This window comes from Mercenaria mercenaria, chromosome 19 (genome assembly GCF_021730395.1).
Source record: "Mercenaria mercenaria strain notata chromosome 19, MADL_Memer_1, whole genome shotgun sequence".
NCBI lineage: Eukaryota > Metazoa > Mollusca > Bivalvia > Venerida > Veneridae > Mercenaria > Mercenaria mercenaria.
Genome location: NC_069379.1, coordinates 1597890 through 1617324, shown reverse-complemented (window position 1 = coordinate 1617324; position 19435 = coordinate 1597890). Strand labels below are relative to the sequence as shown.

The window sequence follows — 19435 nt, the reverse complement described above, 5'->3', positions numbered from 1 at the left end:
CACGTAGAAATTTTGACTTACTCTCAACACTAATATAATGTACGTGTTCAAACTGTATAAAACAGCAAAGGGATGCACACATTCTAGCTCCTTGAAGGCGTATGCTAGAATTTCACCACTATTTTTCTAATAACAGATTTTGTTCATATTACATATATTGTTAGTTCATTCTATAAGTAACCTAAAAATAAAAAAAATATGGGGATCACCGACTTCGTTTTCATTTTATTTCAGATTATAATGCATGACCTGGAAACAAGTTTATCTTGAAATCTAGAGCGTATCTGCTATAGCATATAACATCAAGGAATCAAATAAATGATTCATGAAGTATAACATACAGTCAAATCTCATAAGACATGACTACTTCGCTTCAAAATAAAAAGAAATTTTAATCTTATTTAAGAAATGCTTGCATGACACGTGTGTGTTGTTGTTGTTTTCAAGGTAAAAATGCATCATAATTATGTAATATTGTATATTTCCTTCAGCAGTTAATATTTCCAAATCTGCATAAAGGAAATTGATTAAACTTGCAAGAATAGCAAAACATAATGTTTACTTTTAAAATATAAAAAGAAAACGGGTGGTCACCGAATTAGAATTTTCAAAATAGTGGTTTTACAAGAGCACTGGTTACGATTAAAAATGTAAAGGTTATAATGCAGTAATAATGCAGTAATTCGGTAAAAATGTGCTTCCGTGGTGTAGTCGAAAGAAGTACCTAATAAATAAATCCAATATTTTTCCCCATTTTTCGCGCATTTGCGCGTAAATCGGGGGCAAATGGGCATTTTTTCACTCGTGGAATGAATTTTACATAAAATAGGACACATTTCGTGATAATATTCACCTGTTTTTGAGTTGTTTACTTCAAAACGAAAGTAGGGTGTTTATTCTGTGGACGCTTTCTGAACTGCGACAATATGAGGGTACCTGACTTCAGTTGACTTGCATTTCACAGCATACTATTCAACACCCCTTTTTCGTTTCGTTTTCTTGAAGCAAATGTATGGATATCTTGTGGAAAATAGGTCTACGACGGAGTGAAAATCTAGAAACTGTAACAGAATTGTTCTGAAGTAGCGGAATTTTATATAAAACAAAGAACAATTTCTTTTATTGGTATATAGCCTAAACAACGGACTCTGTCTATAAATTATTTGAATGAATGAATGATCGTTGATCTTAGTCATAATACTGATTGACAGTGAATGCTAATGACTCCATGTGTTGCAGAAAGGTATTTAGTTTGTAACTGTAATTTCCTATCAATTGATATCCTCTCGAAAATGGTAAAGTAATTGCTTATATTTGGACAAAGCCCATTTTATTTGCCATTCGCCAAATATTAGAAAGGTAAATATATAAGTTTCAGTGTAAGTTATATTTCACTGGTACTACCAGTTAGTAAGTTTATACTCTAAAAAGCACATCAGAGAAATTTGAGCAGTTTTGACCGATTAAAACGTTTACAGCATTAGATTATATTTTTTCTTTAAACGAAAATTGCCGTTAGGTAACAAAGCGAATACGCCGATAATCCGGAGAAGGCCGATTATGTGTTATTGTCACAAAACTGTTCCAGTTCACGAAATGTAATCGGTGCACTTAAAGACACTGATTCTGGTATGCCAGGTATGTGGCCTATGGGAATGATAAGGTCTGTGTATTGGCGGTAATGGCCAATACACAAGACTGGACCATTGATAGACTTGCTTCTGTTTATCATAATAAGGTACTGTATAGCTACTGTGCAGTACATAAATTACAGGTGATATTTCTCACCTTCATAGCAAATCAGTTCCCACTTTTATAACATGTTTAGAAAGCTTGATTGAATTGGGGCTAAATAAACAAAGTGATAAGATACAACAGTGTTTTTATCGTATTTTTAATAATCAAGTTTTTTAACAATTACATTTCATCATTGCTGTTTTTTTTTTTTTATTTATTTTTTTTTTTTTTTTTTTTTTTTTTTAATCAAAAATATTTTAAAAAATGCATTCAGGCACGTAGCTTTTAGAAATGATAAATTATGTGTATTTTGAACAATGATATCTCTTTATTGCTGGATTGTATTATACATAAAAGAAAAGTTATTTAGACAACACAAGGGGAATTATGCATTTTTAATATATAAAATCCTTCTGTCCATATTCCATTTTATCTATTAAAAATGCAACTGAACGCTTCTTTAATTTCTAATAAAATCCAGCAATCATCATTTTTTTCTGGTTTTATTTTGTTACTTTTGATAAAAAGATATGATCATTGAATAAACAAACTTTTAATTTCTTTTATTAAGTTTTAAATAATTATTTAATGGTTACGGAGTAAGAATTGCTTTGCTATAAGAGTTATAATTTAATTGGCCGGGACATTACTCACCTCAACATCAATTAAAATAATTTTGTGTACATTTAAAAAAAAAAAAAAAGAAAAAAAAAGAAAACAGCATTTCAATCAATAAAATGCAAAACACGGGAAATAACCAATTTATCTGTAGGCAATAATTAGGCTACATGTCAAGTCTACAGGGGTTTTATGGACCCTTATCAGACTGGACCAGATAGGATCTTGTATATTGGGGATTAAAAAGTTTGGTATTTGGGAGGAGGGTGGGGGGTCACTTATATAGGAGATTTTCTTTGCCTTTAAACTGCCTAGCTATAGCTACTGCTGTTATAGTGTAGCGGTAGAGTGTCTGCCTTAGGTGTGAGAGGTCCTGGCCCCGCTTTCACTAACGTTCTCAAATCAAAATCTCAGCTCAAGTCTGAGAAAAATCTCAACTTTGATTCTCAGCTTGAGATTTTTCTCAGATTGGCTTTCACTAAAAATCTCTCAGTAAAATCTCAACTTCCGCGCTGAGATTTTTCTCAGATTTCTTGAGTCAAGGGTTGGGCTGTCTCAGTGCTTTTCTCAAAGAAACAAAATGGCGGCTTTTCGACGATACAATATACGCCGCTGCCGTAGTCGGTGCCAGTTTCACGCTGAGTTCACCAGCATGACATGGATGACAACAAACTTCGTCAGAGACGGTAATTTCTTAATTTCAAGGGAAGTAATCCAAGTAAAACTAAAATGGCCGATTGTTGCTAGGGACACTGTTTACGCTTTTAAAACACATGCAACAATTAATTTACCACAAGAACAACCTTTTTACTGTTTCTAAAATGTTTCTGTCTCGTCTTGAATGCTACACAACTTTGAAGACAATATTTATTAAGTACCGTAGACGTTTTACTGTGCCTATGTTTCGTACCAAAAACGCTCGTACCGAGATGTATATTGACTTGTGCAGTAACGTCCCTAGTCCTTATTCTTAGCGCACGACAAAATTGTGAAATTTCGTTTCACAACTTGGGGGTTATTATCAAGGGGTGATAAAAATGAGCAGTTAGTGGTTGGCTCAAAGCCGGGACCCCTTGTTTACAGGGTGTGTGCACTATCAACTGAACTAACCATCTGCTGAAACAATTTCCCCTTTGTGGTAATCAAGTCCTATACCATAATAAACTCCCCTGCTATATAAAAATCGTCCTCTAGTTTATAAAACAGTCGCAGTCCAATGTTGTGCACCTAGTTAATTGAACAGATTGAGTAAAATGTGCAGTCAGTCTACTGTAGGGCTCAGTCTTGGGGACCCTCTCATACAGGACAAGTACTCTACCAACTAAGCTAACCTACTGCTTATACAAAATCTCCACTTTGTAGTAATCAAGTCCTGTTGCCTCATAGGCCTCAGTAGCCAAGTGGTAGATGGCCCACCACTTCAGTGGGATATTGTAGGTTCAGTCTCTAGCCATGTCAAGTGATATAGGTTATTACATAATGGCATGATGTTACATACCGATCTATACACCAGCTTGTTTATAAGTAATCACTCATTAATAAGCATTTGGAAATATTTTGTTCTGCATTTTGCAGTGCTGTTAACTATTAACATCTATACTTTAGATATTTCACATTTAGCAAGTGGCAAATAGCATGATGTAATTGAATAAGCAGAAAAACTGTTGGACACAAAGACAATGAAAAATATTTAAGTTCTAATAATTTATTAAAGTTAACAGAAATTTTTATAAGTTGACAACAGTTTTATTCATTTATAAATAAATATGGCATTTCATAATTTGATCTAAAATATTAATTGGTTGAACATTTAAAGTACAATGTTTTTCAAATCTTTCCAAAAATATCAGAAAATCTTAACTCTATGCTATTGATAAAATTTATATTACTAGTAAGTTGTTAGATTTCAGTATCATCGGATTTACAACAATAATTTTAAGTAAAATTTTATATTTCACTGTCATTGTCTTCTCAGATAAATTTGATTTTTTTTTTTAAAACTATGAAATGCCAAAGTGTACAGGTTTTCATGTCTTTTAAATTTTCATTTACTGTTCCAGTTCACTATTCTTCCTATGAAACTATTTATAATTAACTTCTGTTCACATGTTAAAAGTTATGTTGTTGACTCAAGTTGATGGTGTTTCTCTTACTGACGAGTTCTGGAAACACTGTATGGGTCACAAAATTAAATTGGGACGAAACACACCTGACAACAGATGTTGATAAAAACAATCAGTTGCATTTATAACCAACTGAAGATAAAAATAAGAAAATGTTATAACTTAAACCTAAAAACAGTTTTAAAACTTTGCATGTATTTTCAAATTTATCTGATTTTCAGGTGTGTCTAAGGCTGTTTTCATTCAAATGACAGTTTAATAGTTAAATGTGCTATTGCCTCCCTATTCCCATAAAGGGGTGCATTGTGATGAAACAATGTTAAAATGCTCACTATTCAAATAATTAGTTAACCAATAATAAAAGATGGTTTTGTAGTTAACAAGAACTGCCACTCAGGGTCAGTTAAAAGAGAAAACATTAGAAATGACTTCATTACATAAGAAATTATCAAAAATACAAGGTGGTGTTTAAAGTAAACAGCTTAAAGGCCTACACCATGTAAATTCCATACAAAAAAAACCTCCTTTAACTTTATGCAACAAACTTTCCAAAAATAGAATGTTTATCAGTTGGTTAGAAAAGTACTACATATACTTTCAATGATGCACAAGACTTTATACTACACAAGCCAAAAAGGGAGTTAATCAATAAAAACTGATTTGATATTTTCAGTAACATTTTCACCCATGCCAATCTTTGACACATAAATGCGATATTTAAAATTCGAAAACAAGAAATTAATGTGTGTTATGTTCCTAACAAACAACGTAGCAGCCACATTTAAATTTAATGTAAACAAAGATAATCCCTTCAACAATGTATATCTATCGGCTATATTGTTAGTTTTTTTAAATAATTAAGCTTTTTCTTCTCTCTCACCTTATTTTAATTCAGTTCAGTTTTATAAAGTGTTTTAGGGCAAATTACATATATCCAATCAATGTAGTCAACAAATGTTTGCAATTTCAGCTGAATGGCTCATGACAAGCAGTTTTAACCCTTATTATGCTGTACATGGTTGGTCCTACCTTTGCGACAAGTGTAGATCATGATCAGCCTGCACATCTGTGCAGTCTGATCTTGAACTGCACTGTTGGCCATTCAGTCAGTATCTTTTTGGTTAGCACCCCTTTCAACACTTAATAATACTGTCCAAATTGTAAAACGGACAAGTTCATTATAGAAATTTAGCAAGGGCCTAAGGGTTAAAGTTATATTAAATTATATAGCTAATTGTGTCCCCTGTGCACCCAAAAAAATGTGACATTTACATGAAGGCTAGTTTTCAACAGTGTTTTTTTTTTAATCAAGCTTTATTGTTAAAGCTTTGATTTTTTATGTAACTTAAAGTCTGCACATTTAAAGCAAAATACTTTTTTTCATAAACTACATCTCATTCTTACCAATATGTCACATCTTGTGATGGAACCCTCTTCACAAAATGTTGTGGAAAAAAACAAAAACAATTTAAATGTTGAACACTACAGTTTCATAACCCCATTACTTTTTTTGAGTCCTAATGTTTTCCTAAGATCTTAATCTTTTCAGCTTTGAAGACACAATATGACTATTTTTGTTTAATAAATCAACTTTCTCAGAATCTTGATGGAAGTCTATACACACAAAAATATCCCCTGTGCACCTTTTCAGTAGTTTAGTGTTAGATTTCTTATATTCTTTAAATAAAATGTTTTTTTACATAGGCCCCCACTTCCACAGTATATCTTGCAGCTTGTTCCTTTCACATGGCAGATATATTGTATTCAAGGAGGTACATCAATCTGAAAAGGAATTGTTTTTCCTATGTTATATACAGTACACTATCACACATTTTATTTTTGTTATGCATTTATGGAGCGAAATTTCCTTTTTTGTTTTTTGTTTCAATATGATTCAATTTTGCCATAGTATTTCAGTCATGTAATGGTGTTCAGTTAACCTATCAAGTGTTCCTGCATTCTTTACTAGAAATGACTTGTGCTCACAGACAACTTCCCATTGTAAATGAGTAAGAAATGTTGGACAAATGACTTCAGACATGTTCTTCTCTCAAACTGTTAAAGATATTGCATGCATAGCATGCATAGCATGCATAGCCAAAGGATCAAACTTACAACTTTTCTTGATTCATAGTCTAGTGCTTTATATTATGAGCTGGGCATGCAAATTATCATAAGTGAAAGTTTCAAACCAAACCAATACTTGGTCAAAATCAGACTGATCCATTTCAAATGTTTGTAAATGAAGTGCCTCCATTCAGGGTATCAATTTGGTTTCTGTATATTTTGCAAGGATGATTTTATTTATTGTTCTCCTTTATTTCCTTTTGAGTAAAATTAAAATCTAGCATGGTTTGAATTATAATAGAGTTTGCAAATTTAGGAAACATTGAGACTAACTTAGTCAATACATACTACTTGAAATCACAGGCCAGACACCAGTACATGTACTGCCTTCAGTTCCATCAGTGTTTTGAAACGTTGGTGAATGGTCCTAGAACAAATCAGAATGGATTATCCACTGTCATTAGCATCTTTTGAATCAGCACATAGCTCAAGCCTGACCTCTGTATAAGCTGAGGATCTTCATCAGCAGGCTGTGACCTGATATAAATTGTATAAAATTGCTGTGTAACCAGGTTTAAATATACCTTATTCCATTTATAAGAAGGAATATCAATCTTTAAATTACACAAAGATTTTGATAATATAGAAAATCTTAAACACTAAGTCTGTGCCTTAGGTATACAAGATCAATGGTTATTGGGTGCATGTACATAAGCTTATAATTATTAGCTACATAATTTTGATATCTACAAGAATCCTAATAAAATTGTGTGTGGGTGTGTATTATATAAACCACATATAAAATATATAAACATATAAAATTAAATAACATACTTTGAAACATATGCATTGACAATGAACATTTAAAACCATTATCAAAATCTGTGACATTTCAGGGATGCCTTACAATTGAAATAGCTTTTTCTTTCATAATGATTTTCAAAAAAAAACAACATATTTTAGCATTTTATTGAGGAATTTCATATTCTGTCTCTATTTAGATCTACAATATACAGAAGTGTACAGAAAAAGAAGGAAAAGCTTTAATATACAAACATATATTCTACTGATTGGAAATTTCCCATCATAAAATGCTATTATACTGTCATACAGATTTTCAAACTTCTGTTTCAAAAATATAATTTGTAACCATGCTTGTGTCAAAAATAGTTTTTAATAATATATAGTCCTGTCTCAAGTTATGATATATTACAAACCTGCAACATTTAATAACAGGAATAAGCTAGGCCTATATATGACACCTGTAGTTTGCATCTCAAGTGAGACTAATGTAATATAACATATTGGTTATTCAGGAAGTCTAGGGGTGAAAGTGCTGCAAAAATGTAATTTAAAAAAATTGAACACATTTCAAACTGAAAGTGAAAGTAGAAATGAAAAAGTAGAACTAGGATCATGTAAAGCCTTTGAGACCCCCTCTTGTAAATTTTCATAAATGGAAATTATACCTGACAGACCAATAATATTCATAGCATATATACACAAGTAGCAGATTCTTTCTATAAAGGTCACCTTGTTTGGTTATACTTTGTATTTTGTCTAACTGTCCACATTCTCCCTTGTAGAAATGTCAATCATTTTTTTTTTTCAAACACATTTTTTTCTCTAAATTTGTTTTTGTTGTGTGTCTAACATACTTATCTAGGTACTCTGGTTAATGAAATCTAATTAACTTTTATATTTTTTGAAATATTGCATTTTTTTTTCATTTTGACAGTTCTACCTACTTTCACTTTCATTTTGCATTTTCAAAAAAAATGTACATGGTTTGCAGTACTTTCAACTCACAGAGTACCTGGCGAAATACGTTAGACACAGCATTAATTTATAATCATGACAGAAATGACAATATGCTTTTGAAAAAGAAGCTTGATATCTTCTACAAAATATAGTCCAAATAATTAGACGTGAAAAAGTTGTCATTTGACGTTCAACAGTCAATATTCTGACATTTTACATTTTTACTATCAAAGCCTTTTTCGACGTCTAAACGCTAAGTATGAAAGAAGTGTAGCATAAAATCAATTTCTAAAACATTATAAAGTCGGTAAACTTTGTACCTAATAGGAACAAAAATACCTTTGCTTCAATTCTGCAAGGTTAAGGACTATGCTATTTTGACAGTGCAAAATTCCTATGTAAAACTGAGATTGTCGTTACAACGCGAGAAATGCTCGGGGTTCAAAGAGAAACTAATAATAATAAAAAATGTATCTCCGAGTAAATTATAAAGTATCAATGACACTCAAAAACGTGTTCCAACAGTGCACAAGAGGAAAATGCACAGGAATTTTCGGGGTAAGTATTTGGTACCGTAAGTCTCTTATATCTATACAATATATATATTCATCAATCAAGGATATGTCAGTGTAAATGAGCTGAGCGTTAGTTTTCTAAGAAAACGTCGTTAAACTGGGTTACACAAATCATACGTGCACCAATATTTTACAAAAATATGTCCGCCATGTTTTCTTCAGTGAACGAAGTAAAAGGATTATTTTACCTTAGAATTCCTTATTGTATAGTGCGATTCACTTTCTAATCTAAATAAAGTATCACTTTTTTATAACATTCCACTGTCCGATCTTTCTGATCACGTAACGATCACTCACAATTACAAAATAAAACCAATGTGTCATCAAAATTATCACTTTACACGGCTTCTTGGACATGACGGCCTACTAACATGAAATTTGTAAACATACGCCAACCAAACAAATGATGAAAGATCGGGACTTTTTCAAAGATATGTTTTATTTCCAGTAATTTTCTGATATTCTAACGAAATAGCAACCGAATTCTATGCACAGAAATGACGAAGAAGTTATGCAATATAGCTTTTAGTTTTAATTTTGGATCTATCTTTTTACAGCCCAACAATAGACATGTATGTGTCACAAATACGGCTTGTCCTCGAAATCAGTGTCAAAGGTTACTAGAACATAAATAAAATAAATAAACAATCGCTTACAATGTTCCTGTAAGTCCCATAAGATGAAACGGCTCGTATATATACGTTCATATATATTCTGTACCGGAAACATCGACAATCACAGTTCGATCTTTTCCACGAACATTTAAAAATTATTTTTATTCCTTTATTTACATTTCAAGCATGACGTTTCATAATATACATTGAAGAACGTAAATTTCGTGCTTTTCGACCCTCGTGGTGTGTAAATTTTTGTAATTAAAAGTATGGTGTATTCGACAAACCATTTGTAATTTCAGGCGGTAAATATCATTGACAGTATCATTTATATTATCGGGATTTAATTGAATATATAAGTTTAATAGTTGCAAAAGAAAAACGTAGACATAATTGTTCACTTCACAGGAATGAAAATCAGCGTGAGAATTGAATAATGGTAAATATTTCAAACATTACTTCTATAGATGCCTCCATGACCGGATGGCCAAGGTCGCTGACTTTGAATTCCTTGCCACCGGCGTGGGATGGTGTAAGGAAGCCACCAGCTGACTTTTCGAAGGTCTCTGCCTCTATCTGGTACTCAACTGAGCCCCAAAAATGTTTGGAGGGGCACCTGGAGGTTTTCCCCACCAAAAAAAAAAAAAAAAAAAAAAAAATGGAAAAAGTTAATTGTATCGTTTTGATGTTACTCTAAACCCAACAAAATAAAAAAGATAAACATTTTCCCCATAGTTGTTTGTTTGTTTGCTTGTTTTTATTTTTATATAAATGAATATGCAAAAGGGTATTTGTTTGTATCAGTGTAACGTCAAAGTATAATATTATAATTATACATATACAGTGAACGCCGAAAGCATACTATTTTCACGAGGGGTTAATGCTTTGATGTTACATGTAAAACAAACATATCCCTACTGTATAAAGGTAAAGGTCTCTTTTTATTTTTTTATTATAGTGTCACCCTTATTGAAAGGGCCAGCCAAATTGGCTTATGAGACACCTTTATTGTGCTAGCCAACTACCTCCCAACTCCTACCACTTTGCCAGGCGCCATTTTTTGAAAATGCAGCTTTCTAAAAGGCTAGTTAGAATTCTCGATGTACGCTTGTAAATAAATAATATTATTACAAAATTAATACTGCTATTTTTGGTGCACTTTTCGGACTTACGATAAAGTCAAATATATATTTAATATATTAATTTGAGCAATACACTCCCTGTAAATGCGCACTACGTACAAGCGCTCAGGCCCTTCTCGCACACCATACTTATAGTTGGGACTTCTTTAATGTGTAAAGGCATGTGCACAAAAATGACAAATTTTACCCACACCTGGTTAATTTTAATGTGTTTTTTTAGAAAAGTAATAAATGGAAATAGAAAAGTAGCTCTCAGCTCATTTACACGGATAGTTCAGCTTTACTATGTATGTTATACTTTTTCGCATTTATGCTTGATGATATAGAATACTTACCCCGAAAATTGTGTCCCGAACATACTGATAACTTTTCCCACTTTAGTCTTTTAATTAAAGTAAGAGTTCAGCACTGCATGGTTTTAATGTATTGTTACACTGGAATAAAATTTGTTTTACAATAACTTCGAAATTTCTCAGAAATAATATCATGTACCCCACCCACCTAATTCATAATTTCAGAATAACATAGGCCTTAAAATGATTTACAATCAATTATTATCCGCGAAATGACGCTTCATCTTTTTGACATCGAATGTTTATATTTGAAATGCCACCATCTTGTTTCGAAATTGAAAGTACCAATTAAATTTGATCGGCGGTAGACGAAAAAATATTTCCCGCCAAATACGTTCATTCTAATTTTGATTTTTTTCATCATAAATATATATTTTCTATTTTTATCCTTACAAATTTTAAATGTCTCTTCTGGAAATAGAAAGATTATTGACATTTATAGTTTCTCTGTATGTGAAAGCCAAAAGGTAACTTTCGTTCAAGAAATAATTCTAATATGCAAATCATGTTTACATCAGGAACACCCTCGGTTATTAACGTGCCACTATTCAAAACTTTCAACGGATTGGATACTGGATTAATTAATCGGTTAATTAATAACAAATAAGGTAAAATATAACTTTTAATTGCTGCCATAAAGCACATTTATGATTATTCTTCATACTCGATGTGAAAGTTTCAGTCATTTTTGCCAGAAAGTCGTTTAAAATCCTTCAGATCAAAATTCAAATCTGAAGCGATTTTTGTGCTATACGTTATTTCAGTTCAACGTTAAGACCTGACATAACATGGAAAATAAAAAATGTAAAATATCAATTAAAATGAACTTATAAAGTGATATGAGTTATGTCAGGTCTTATATTTAGGATTACTACAAAATAGAACGGGAGTATTGTGAACAAATTGTGTTGTTCAAAGTTTGAAATGCCTACAGTAGAGAATGCATGCTTTTATTTATGTCCCTGCAATCATTGATATGAATACACTAATTGCAGTAATTAATATGTGAATCACAAAACAATGTATACTTACGGCTGCATATCTGATTCCCATAAACTGATAAACATATGCCCCATAACATAAAATTGTCACACGTACTAAGTGTAACAATTTATGGCTGTGTTTACCTAATCCCATATTTGGTAAAGAAAACACATGCAATATGACGTAGTACCCGCGACTGTGTGTTTGATTGGTTCAAAAGTGACAGGTTTGAAGCTGATTAATTATAATATTGAAAATACACTGCCATACCTTTGTACAAACGTACAATTTGGATATATCCCGAAACTGTACATGTTGTTTATGAACATTTCTCAACGCTTCATTTTGTCTCAATAAATGAATAAATCCACTGCCCCCAACTATGCACTCGTGTTCGTGGGAAAGTTCACGCGGCTCCTTGGATGTTTGGCCGCTTATGTCTTAAAAAATTACGGCTCAGCTGAGAAAAATCTCAAGACTTGAGAAAAAGTTTAGTGAAAGCCAACTTGAGAAATTTCTCAGCTGAGACAATTCTCAGACAATTCTGAGAACATCTTGAGCTGAGAATTTTCTCACTTTGAGAACGTTAGTGAAAGCAGGGCCTGGGTTCGAGTCCCATTTACAGCTTAACAATTTTCATTCTGCTACAGCATCTTTTTGCTGTTAAAGGACTGTTCCAGTTGTTCTATATTTTTAGCACACAGTATCATGGATCATTATTTAGAAATCCAGATCACAGTTGAAAGTTAAATCAAATGCACCCAAGTAGAAAATATTCGTTATATTGTCACTTTGATGTTTCTGCTCTCCAGGTCCAAGAAGAGTTACATTTCCTTGGTCACAAAATTTTCTTTTACATGAAAATATTAAGTGCTCATAACTCTACGCTTCTGATTAAAATATTGTTTATATATATATTTTTGAGAAATATAGGGACATTTGTCTTCATTTCAAAGCTTTTTAACTTCATACCTATGTTTTTAAAAACTTAGGTACTATCTCTATGAAATAAGTTAAAAGTGCCGATTTTGAAAGACTACTAATTACCTGCTTAAGACAGGTGGCTGGTTATGACAGGTGACCACTAGGGAAAGTTCCACTGTATCCCAGTTGAGTGATAAAGTAAATCACCTGAAAAAGGTTGTAGAAGTACGCAGTTGTTCAGTTGGTCATAATCAACAAGAGTTTAAAATTAACCTTTAGCCTAATAAAATTTTAAAATGGACTAGTCCATCAATCCGTTTAGGCAATACCATTAATTATTAGAAGGAATGTTCACTGGAAATTTACTGACTGAATAGCGAACAGTGCAGACCATGATAAGACTGCACGGATGTGCAGGTAAAATATTTCATCAAATGTTTTTAACGTTTAATCTTAATAATCCTATATCGGTGAAAAAAACAAAGACAAATATCAAACAGGGAATGCGGCTCTATTGTTATATTCATTTGTTACGTTTAATGGAGTTTATAGAGAACAAGACATTATAATATTAAGCAATGTACTTTTTCAATAAATAAAAAAAAAATCAAAATGTAATGTACAATCAAATGTGTAAACCTTAACAACACAATTTACTTCCGCATTCTATGCTCTACTTCTGATCTTAGCAGTTTTATCTTAAATGACATGTTTAAACATTAAACGCTAACATTAAATCGCCCCTATTGGATATACGCACGTATTGAGTGTACTATTAGGGTTAGGTTTATCTAACAGTGTATATTCATTGCGTCCGTACACTCAATGCGGGAGAATTATTGCTGACCTTTGTGTAAATACGGTTCAAAATGGCTGAAAAGCGGAGTGAGAATATGGAAAATAACAGCGCCGATGATGCAGTTCCCGGACGAATAGATCAAGTATTATGTCAACCGTGTTCCAGTAAGGGTAAACAAACAGAAGCTAATGTGTTTTGCTCTATTTGTGATGAATTTCAGTGCATGGATTGTTCAAACATACACAAAACGTATGCTTTCATGAAAAATCACAAATTAGTGGACGCAAAAGATATTAAAGAGAAACCAATTTCTTTTGATATGAAGGGATTAGACCAATGTGATCAGCATCATAAAGATTTAGAGTTCTTCTGTGAAGATGAGAATCAGCTCTGCTGCAGTACCTGTGCTATTGTAGATCACCGGAAATGCCACAGTGTCGTAGAAATACAGACGATTGCCGGAAGGTCTCTATCGACACGTTCCGAATTAAAGGTCAAGTTGCAGGAAGTAAAGGAGAAAGCTGAAACTGTTATTAAATATACTAAGTCATCAAAGGAACGACTGAATAAAGATGTTAAAGAAGTGACTGTAAAAATCAGACAAATGCGTGATAATGTAATGAAAATGTTTGACGATTTTGAAGTTTCCGTCGCTAAGGACGCTGAATCATTTAAGACAGAAACACTCAATAAGCTGTCAAAGAAGCAGTCAGACAGTGAGAAACATGTTGCTGATGCAACAATATCTCTGGAAACAATTGATAACGTTCATCAGAAAGGGACACCATCACAACAGTTTATACTGGAACATAGAATGACGAAAGAAGTTGATGAACTTGGCAGCAATGTTGACAAGGAATGTCAAAGGTTAGAGACTGTGATCGTTTCATTTGATTTTGAAGAAACATTGAAAATGCCCCCACTTCCGGTTTCTGATTACGTTCCAGGACAACTGACAATAAAATGCTCTATATCGGAAGATGTGAAACACATCGCACCTGTAGATCCGATTGTTAAGTTCACGAAGATTACTTCCACTGATCTGAAGCAAACTGGAGATGATGTCAAGGAACCGTTATACTCAGGTCTGGATTTCTTGCCGGATGGTAAACTGGTTGCCGTGGATAATCAAAACAAGAAATGCTTGCTTTACAATGAGAAGCTTGAGAAAGTAGGATCATACCAGTTATCGTATATGCCAAAGTGAGTTGTTGCTGTATCTGAGGAGGAAGTGGCGATAATAAGTAGTTCTCAATACAAGATAGACTTTCTACGTGTCAGTAAATCTAATGAAATAACTTTGATCAGGACATGTAAAGTTAATGCAAAATATGAGTCTATATGTATGAAAGATGGGAGATACTTTGTTGTTGGAACTATTGACGATACAAGACATGTTCGTATTGTATCTATGTCAGAAGAAGAGAAAGATTTCAGTATCAGCTTTCCAAACAAGAAATATCTTAGAGCCACTAGTGCTTGTACATATATTAGAAGCAGTGACAAAGTGGTTTTCACCGATTGTTTCGAGCATACTGTCTACATATGTGACATCAAGAGCAACACCCGAGCTGTTGTCAAGGACGACCAGATCAATGAACCCAGAGGTGTAACAGTAGGTCCATCCGACTGTATCCTTGTCTGCAGCAAAGACACAAATTCCAATGTACAGATCTCCCAGACAGGTCGGATCTTATCATCGTACAAGTTAGATATGGAATATCCATGCAGAGTCTGTGTTTCCAAGGACAAATCAGTTATATCAGTCACAAATAGCGCGATTGGTAGAAAAAAGTTGCAGTTGCTAAAAATTACATCATAAATTCAATAACATACTTAACTCTGTCTGAAATTTAAAGTCTAAAATAAATAAAAGTATACAATTTTGCTGGAACGGAAAAGTATGAAAAGAATTTGGACCTAAATTGAGATAAAAAAAAGAAGAAACGTCCACATTTACATATAGTACGGGTTACAGAGTCGGAAAAGTCGCGTTGTACAGTAATAGTTACAGAATATATTTTAACATACGTAAAAGGCTGAAGACATATTGTTCAATTGTGTGAAAATGATATACTTTTTTCAAATATTTCAAGTGCGAAAATAGTAATTTTCATGATGTTGAATAAACGACATAAATGAGTGCAGATAAAAATGTATACATATTTGACATTCAGGATAGTATTTCAAAGTTTATTAGGGCCTAATATATTAGGTTGATATTAAGTGATTAAGTTTATATCTTTTTCAAGAATTTTACAAAAGTAGTTCATACTTTTAGGTTTTTATTTGATAATAACATCCTTACATCCTTTAAAGATGTTTCAGCAAATAACTTTTTATTTATTAGTATGTTCTTTAATCTTAATGCCCTCGACGGTGGCCATATTAAAATTGCACTGTCCGACCGTAACTTTGTAAATTCTTGTCCGGGCTGTAATTCTGTCATTCATGAAGGAATTTTGAAATAAATATTAACCTTAATGAGACGACGTTTCATGTGTAACACTCAGACTCCTATCTACAAGGTCAAGGTCACACTTAAAAGTCAAGCATAAATAGGGTCTGTTTCGTGTCCGGATCGTAACTTTGCCATTCATCAAGAGGTTTTAAAAGTACTCAGCAAAAATGTTTATCAAAATGAGAACCCTAGCTCCAAGGTCAAAATCAGACTTAGTGTTCAAATGTTAACAGGGTCATTTTTTGTGTCCCATCCATATTTCTGCCATCCATAGAGGGATTTTGAAATATCTTGGCATAATTATAATTATAATCAGACAATGTGCCACGCGCAAGACCCAGATCCCTTGCTCCAAGGTCAAGGTCATATTTAGAAGTCATATCTTAATATATCTTACGTATCCGGTATATAACTCTCTTATCCATGAGGGGATTTTGAAACAACTTGGCATAAATGTTTACCATAAGGAGGCAATGTGTTACGCGCAAGACCCAGACCCTTAGCTCCAAGATCAAGTTTACACTTAGAAGTCAAGTGAAAGGTTAAAAGGGTCTGTTTCATATCCGGTTCGTAACTCTGTCATTAATCAAGAAATTTCGAAATTAATTAGCAAAAATGTTCCCCGATAACGAGAAAACGTGTCATGCATAACAATCAGACCACTAGCTCCACGGTCGATGTCACAATTGGAGGTAAACGCTTTACATGGTGTGTTTCTTGTCCGTTCCATAACTATTCCATCGATGAAGACATTTTAATATTACATGGCATAAACGTTCCCTATATTGAAATGACGTGTCAGACGCAAGTCCAAGATCTCTAGCTTCAAAGTCAAAGTCAAACTTAGATTCAAAAATTAACATTTATGTTTCTTGTCCAGTCAATAACTCTGCCATCATCAAACATTACTTGTCACAATTTTTCCCTATGATGAGTTAGTGTGTTATGCTTAAGACCCAGACCCTAGCTCTAAGGTCAAGGTTACATTCGGAGAAACTTTTTATCTGGTCGAAAAAACAGTCATACCTAATTAACTATTTTGGCATATTTTGCACATCGAACTGTAGCATTCTTGGGCAAACCTCGGTGGCGTTTGTCACTAATAGTGCCAGCTCTTGTTTGAGCTTCAATTCTAACTTTGAGAGTTATATATATTTGTAATATTCCCTATAAAATGTCAAGGTCAGTAGTGGCTATTGTCAAGTTACCTTAAAGACACACCACAAACTAACTGTAACCTTTTGTATTTCCATGATGATATCTGACTAAAGTACATCTCCTATTACGCTATACTAAGGATCTGAAGAAGTGCTATTGATAGCCTCGTTCTGACGACCATTCCACTAGCCAATCAAAGTCAACATTTTGTAATAATAAAAAATCTATATTTAGACTGGGTTTTTGATATTTATATTTTTTATGACGTAAAGTGTCAGATAGCCGGTTAGCTCTGTCGGTAAAGTGTTAGCTCTGTCGGTAGAGCACTTGCCCTGTAAGCGATGGGTCCCGGGTTTGAGTTCCTGACTGCCTGCACATTTTTCTTAAAGTGGAATTATATGCATTTTTCAAGTAAAAATCCAGTTGAAATAGATGTGTAAGTAAAAAGGATTGTGGAAATTATAGCTTTTAACCGAACATACCAAACTCTTCCAGTGACCAGTACGAAATAAAGGTTACCAAATATGACTTTTCTTATTTTGACTGGGAGAGTCCTTTTAAAAAACGTCAAACTGCAGCAGGAGTTGCTTCCCTTCTACTTCAGAAATTTCTATTATTAGGTAAGGGAGATCATTGCGTAGAAGACTGAAGAAAATATCTATTATTTTATCCGTCCGATTTCTTTATTTGTAAAGCATCAACTTCAAATACTAATGTGACATAATGGTTAATTTAACATATCTAAATGCACAGCAACCGAAAATTGCTTTTATAGAACACTCACCCAAAACACACTATGTGCAGATGCGCATAATGCCACTTTAATCTTTGACATTCGAACAAGTCGTCTGATCGGTTAAAATAAAAAAAATAGATTTGCGAAAATAAAAATAGCAATTCCGGAAATCATAAATATACAGAAGACGAATGAGAATGGGTCATTCTCGGATCTTCGTTTAGAAGATCATTGACAAGCACTTCAGTCAGATTGTTCCATGATTTTATATTATACATTTTTTGTATGGAAAAATGAGAAATAACATGTATCTAATTACAGTTTGACAGTAACAGATATAAGGCTAAGACAATGTATTACTAAATATATTATTCAATTAATGTAGTAGTATGCACGGTACTTCATGTATTAAGGTGAGTTTAGACCACACTTTGTTTCTATGTACAGTGTAAGATAGTTATTATTCTATTTTTTATATAACTGTACTGAGAAGAGAATGACTAAGTAAGTTTGCAGATGAAGTTATGAAAACAGGGCTTAGCTTGTCCACCTGTCATCTTGTACAGTAGTTGTATGATACCAGTATTACCAGAGTTATTTGCACAAAGTTCATGTGGAAGGAAAAAGTAGACCACTATGTGGGTCTTTAACTCTTCTAATTTGTTGAATATCGATGGATAAAAATAAATGTTATAGCCAATACTTAACGGTCAATGCGAATAGGTAATGTTACACACCGATAGCCACACGAAAACTACATGCAGATATAGACTTGCCACAGTTCGCTACTGCGAAAATCTAAAGTGGTAATATTGGACTGGGAATTCACGGCATGTACATGTTAAACCTAAATGTACACTTTGATTTTCTGTTAATTCGGACAGGTTGAAACTTTTTCAATTCATGTATTACGTTAACCAATGCACCATTAACTCTACGCCCAACTGATTTCAAACTAGATGCCCACGGGCAACATGTCAAGCCCGCCAGCTGTCAAAAGGACTGGGAGTTGGACACAATACTCTAAGTCCACACAAAAAATCATTACCAGTAGATATAGGTCATAATTAATACATCTCAAAATTGGATGCAACATGCATGTTGTACTACAGAAAAGTGGTTTTGCTTTTTTCCTTCGCCCAGTAACAAAGAATTTACAATATAACCTATTTAAAGTAACAACAAAGGGAAGTCATTCTAGGTTCTTGTACATGACATTCCTCTCATGATGGTGAACAATTGTGCCATGTTACACCAAAATCCCTCGATACATGAAGAAAAATGTTTCAGACCGTCATTCTTGTATTTGAAATTTGACCTCTAAGTCTGACCTTGACCTTTGACCCAGGGACCTTGTTCATACGCAAGACACTCCGTCTTACA

General features: G+C 33.2%; 1 protein-coding gene and 1 long non-coding RNA gene across 2 annotated transcripts; one reads left to right on the top strand and one right to left on the bottom strand.

Moving 5' to 3' along the window:
• Nucleotides 1-4044: 4044 nt before the first annotated feature.
• On the bottom strand, nt 4045-12574 carry LOC123558170 (uncharacterized). The gene is made up of 3 exons (XR_008368576.1): nt 12023-12574; nt 6894-7082; nt 4045-6260 (listed from the first exon to the last, which is right to left on the bottom strand). It is a non-coding gene; the product is annotated as an uncharacterized LOC123558170 (long non-coding RNA).
• Nucleotides 12575-13761: 1187 nt separating this feature from the next.
• On the top strand, nt 13762-17867 carry LOC123542220 (E3 ubiquitin-protein ligase TRIM17-like). The gene has a single exon (XM_045327936.2). It carries the CDS (start codon nt 13768-13770, stop codon nt 14902-14904), a length of 1137 nt encoding a protein of 378 aa, XP_045183871.2. The 5' UTR covers nt 13762-13767; the 3' UTR covers nt 14905-17867.
• The last annotated feature ends 1568 nt before the right edge of the window (nt 17868-19435 follow it).

What these genes read in the sequence shown, in the direction of transcription:
- LOC123542220 (XM_045327936.2), top strand. Translation starts at nt 13,768, where the DNA reads ATGGCTGAAAAGCGGAGTGAGAATATGGAAAATAACAGCGCCGATGAT.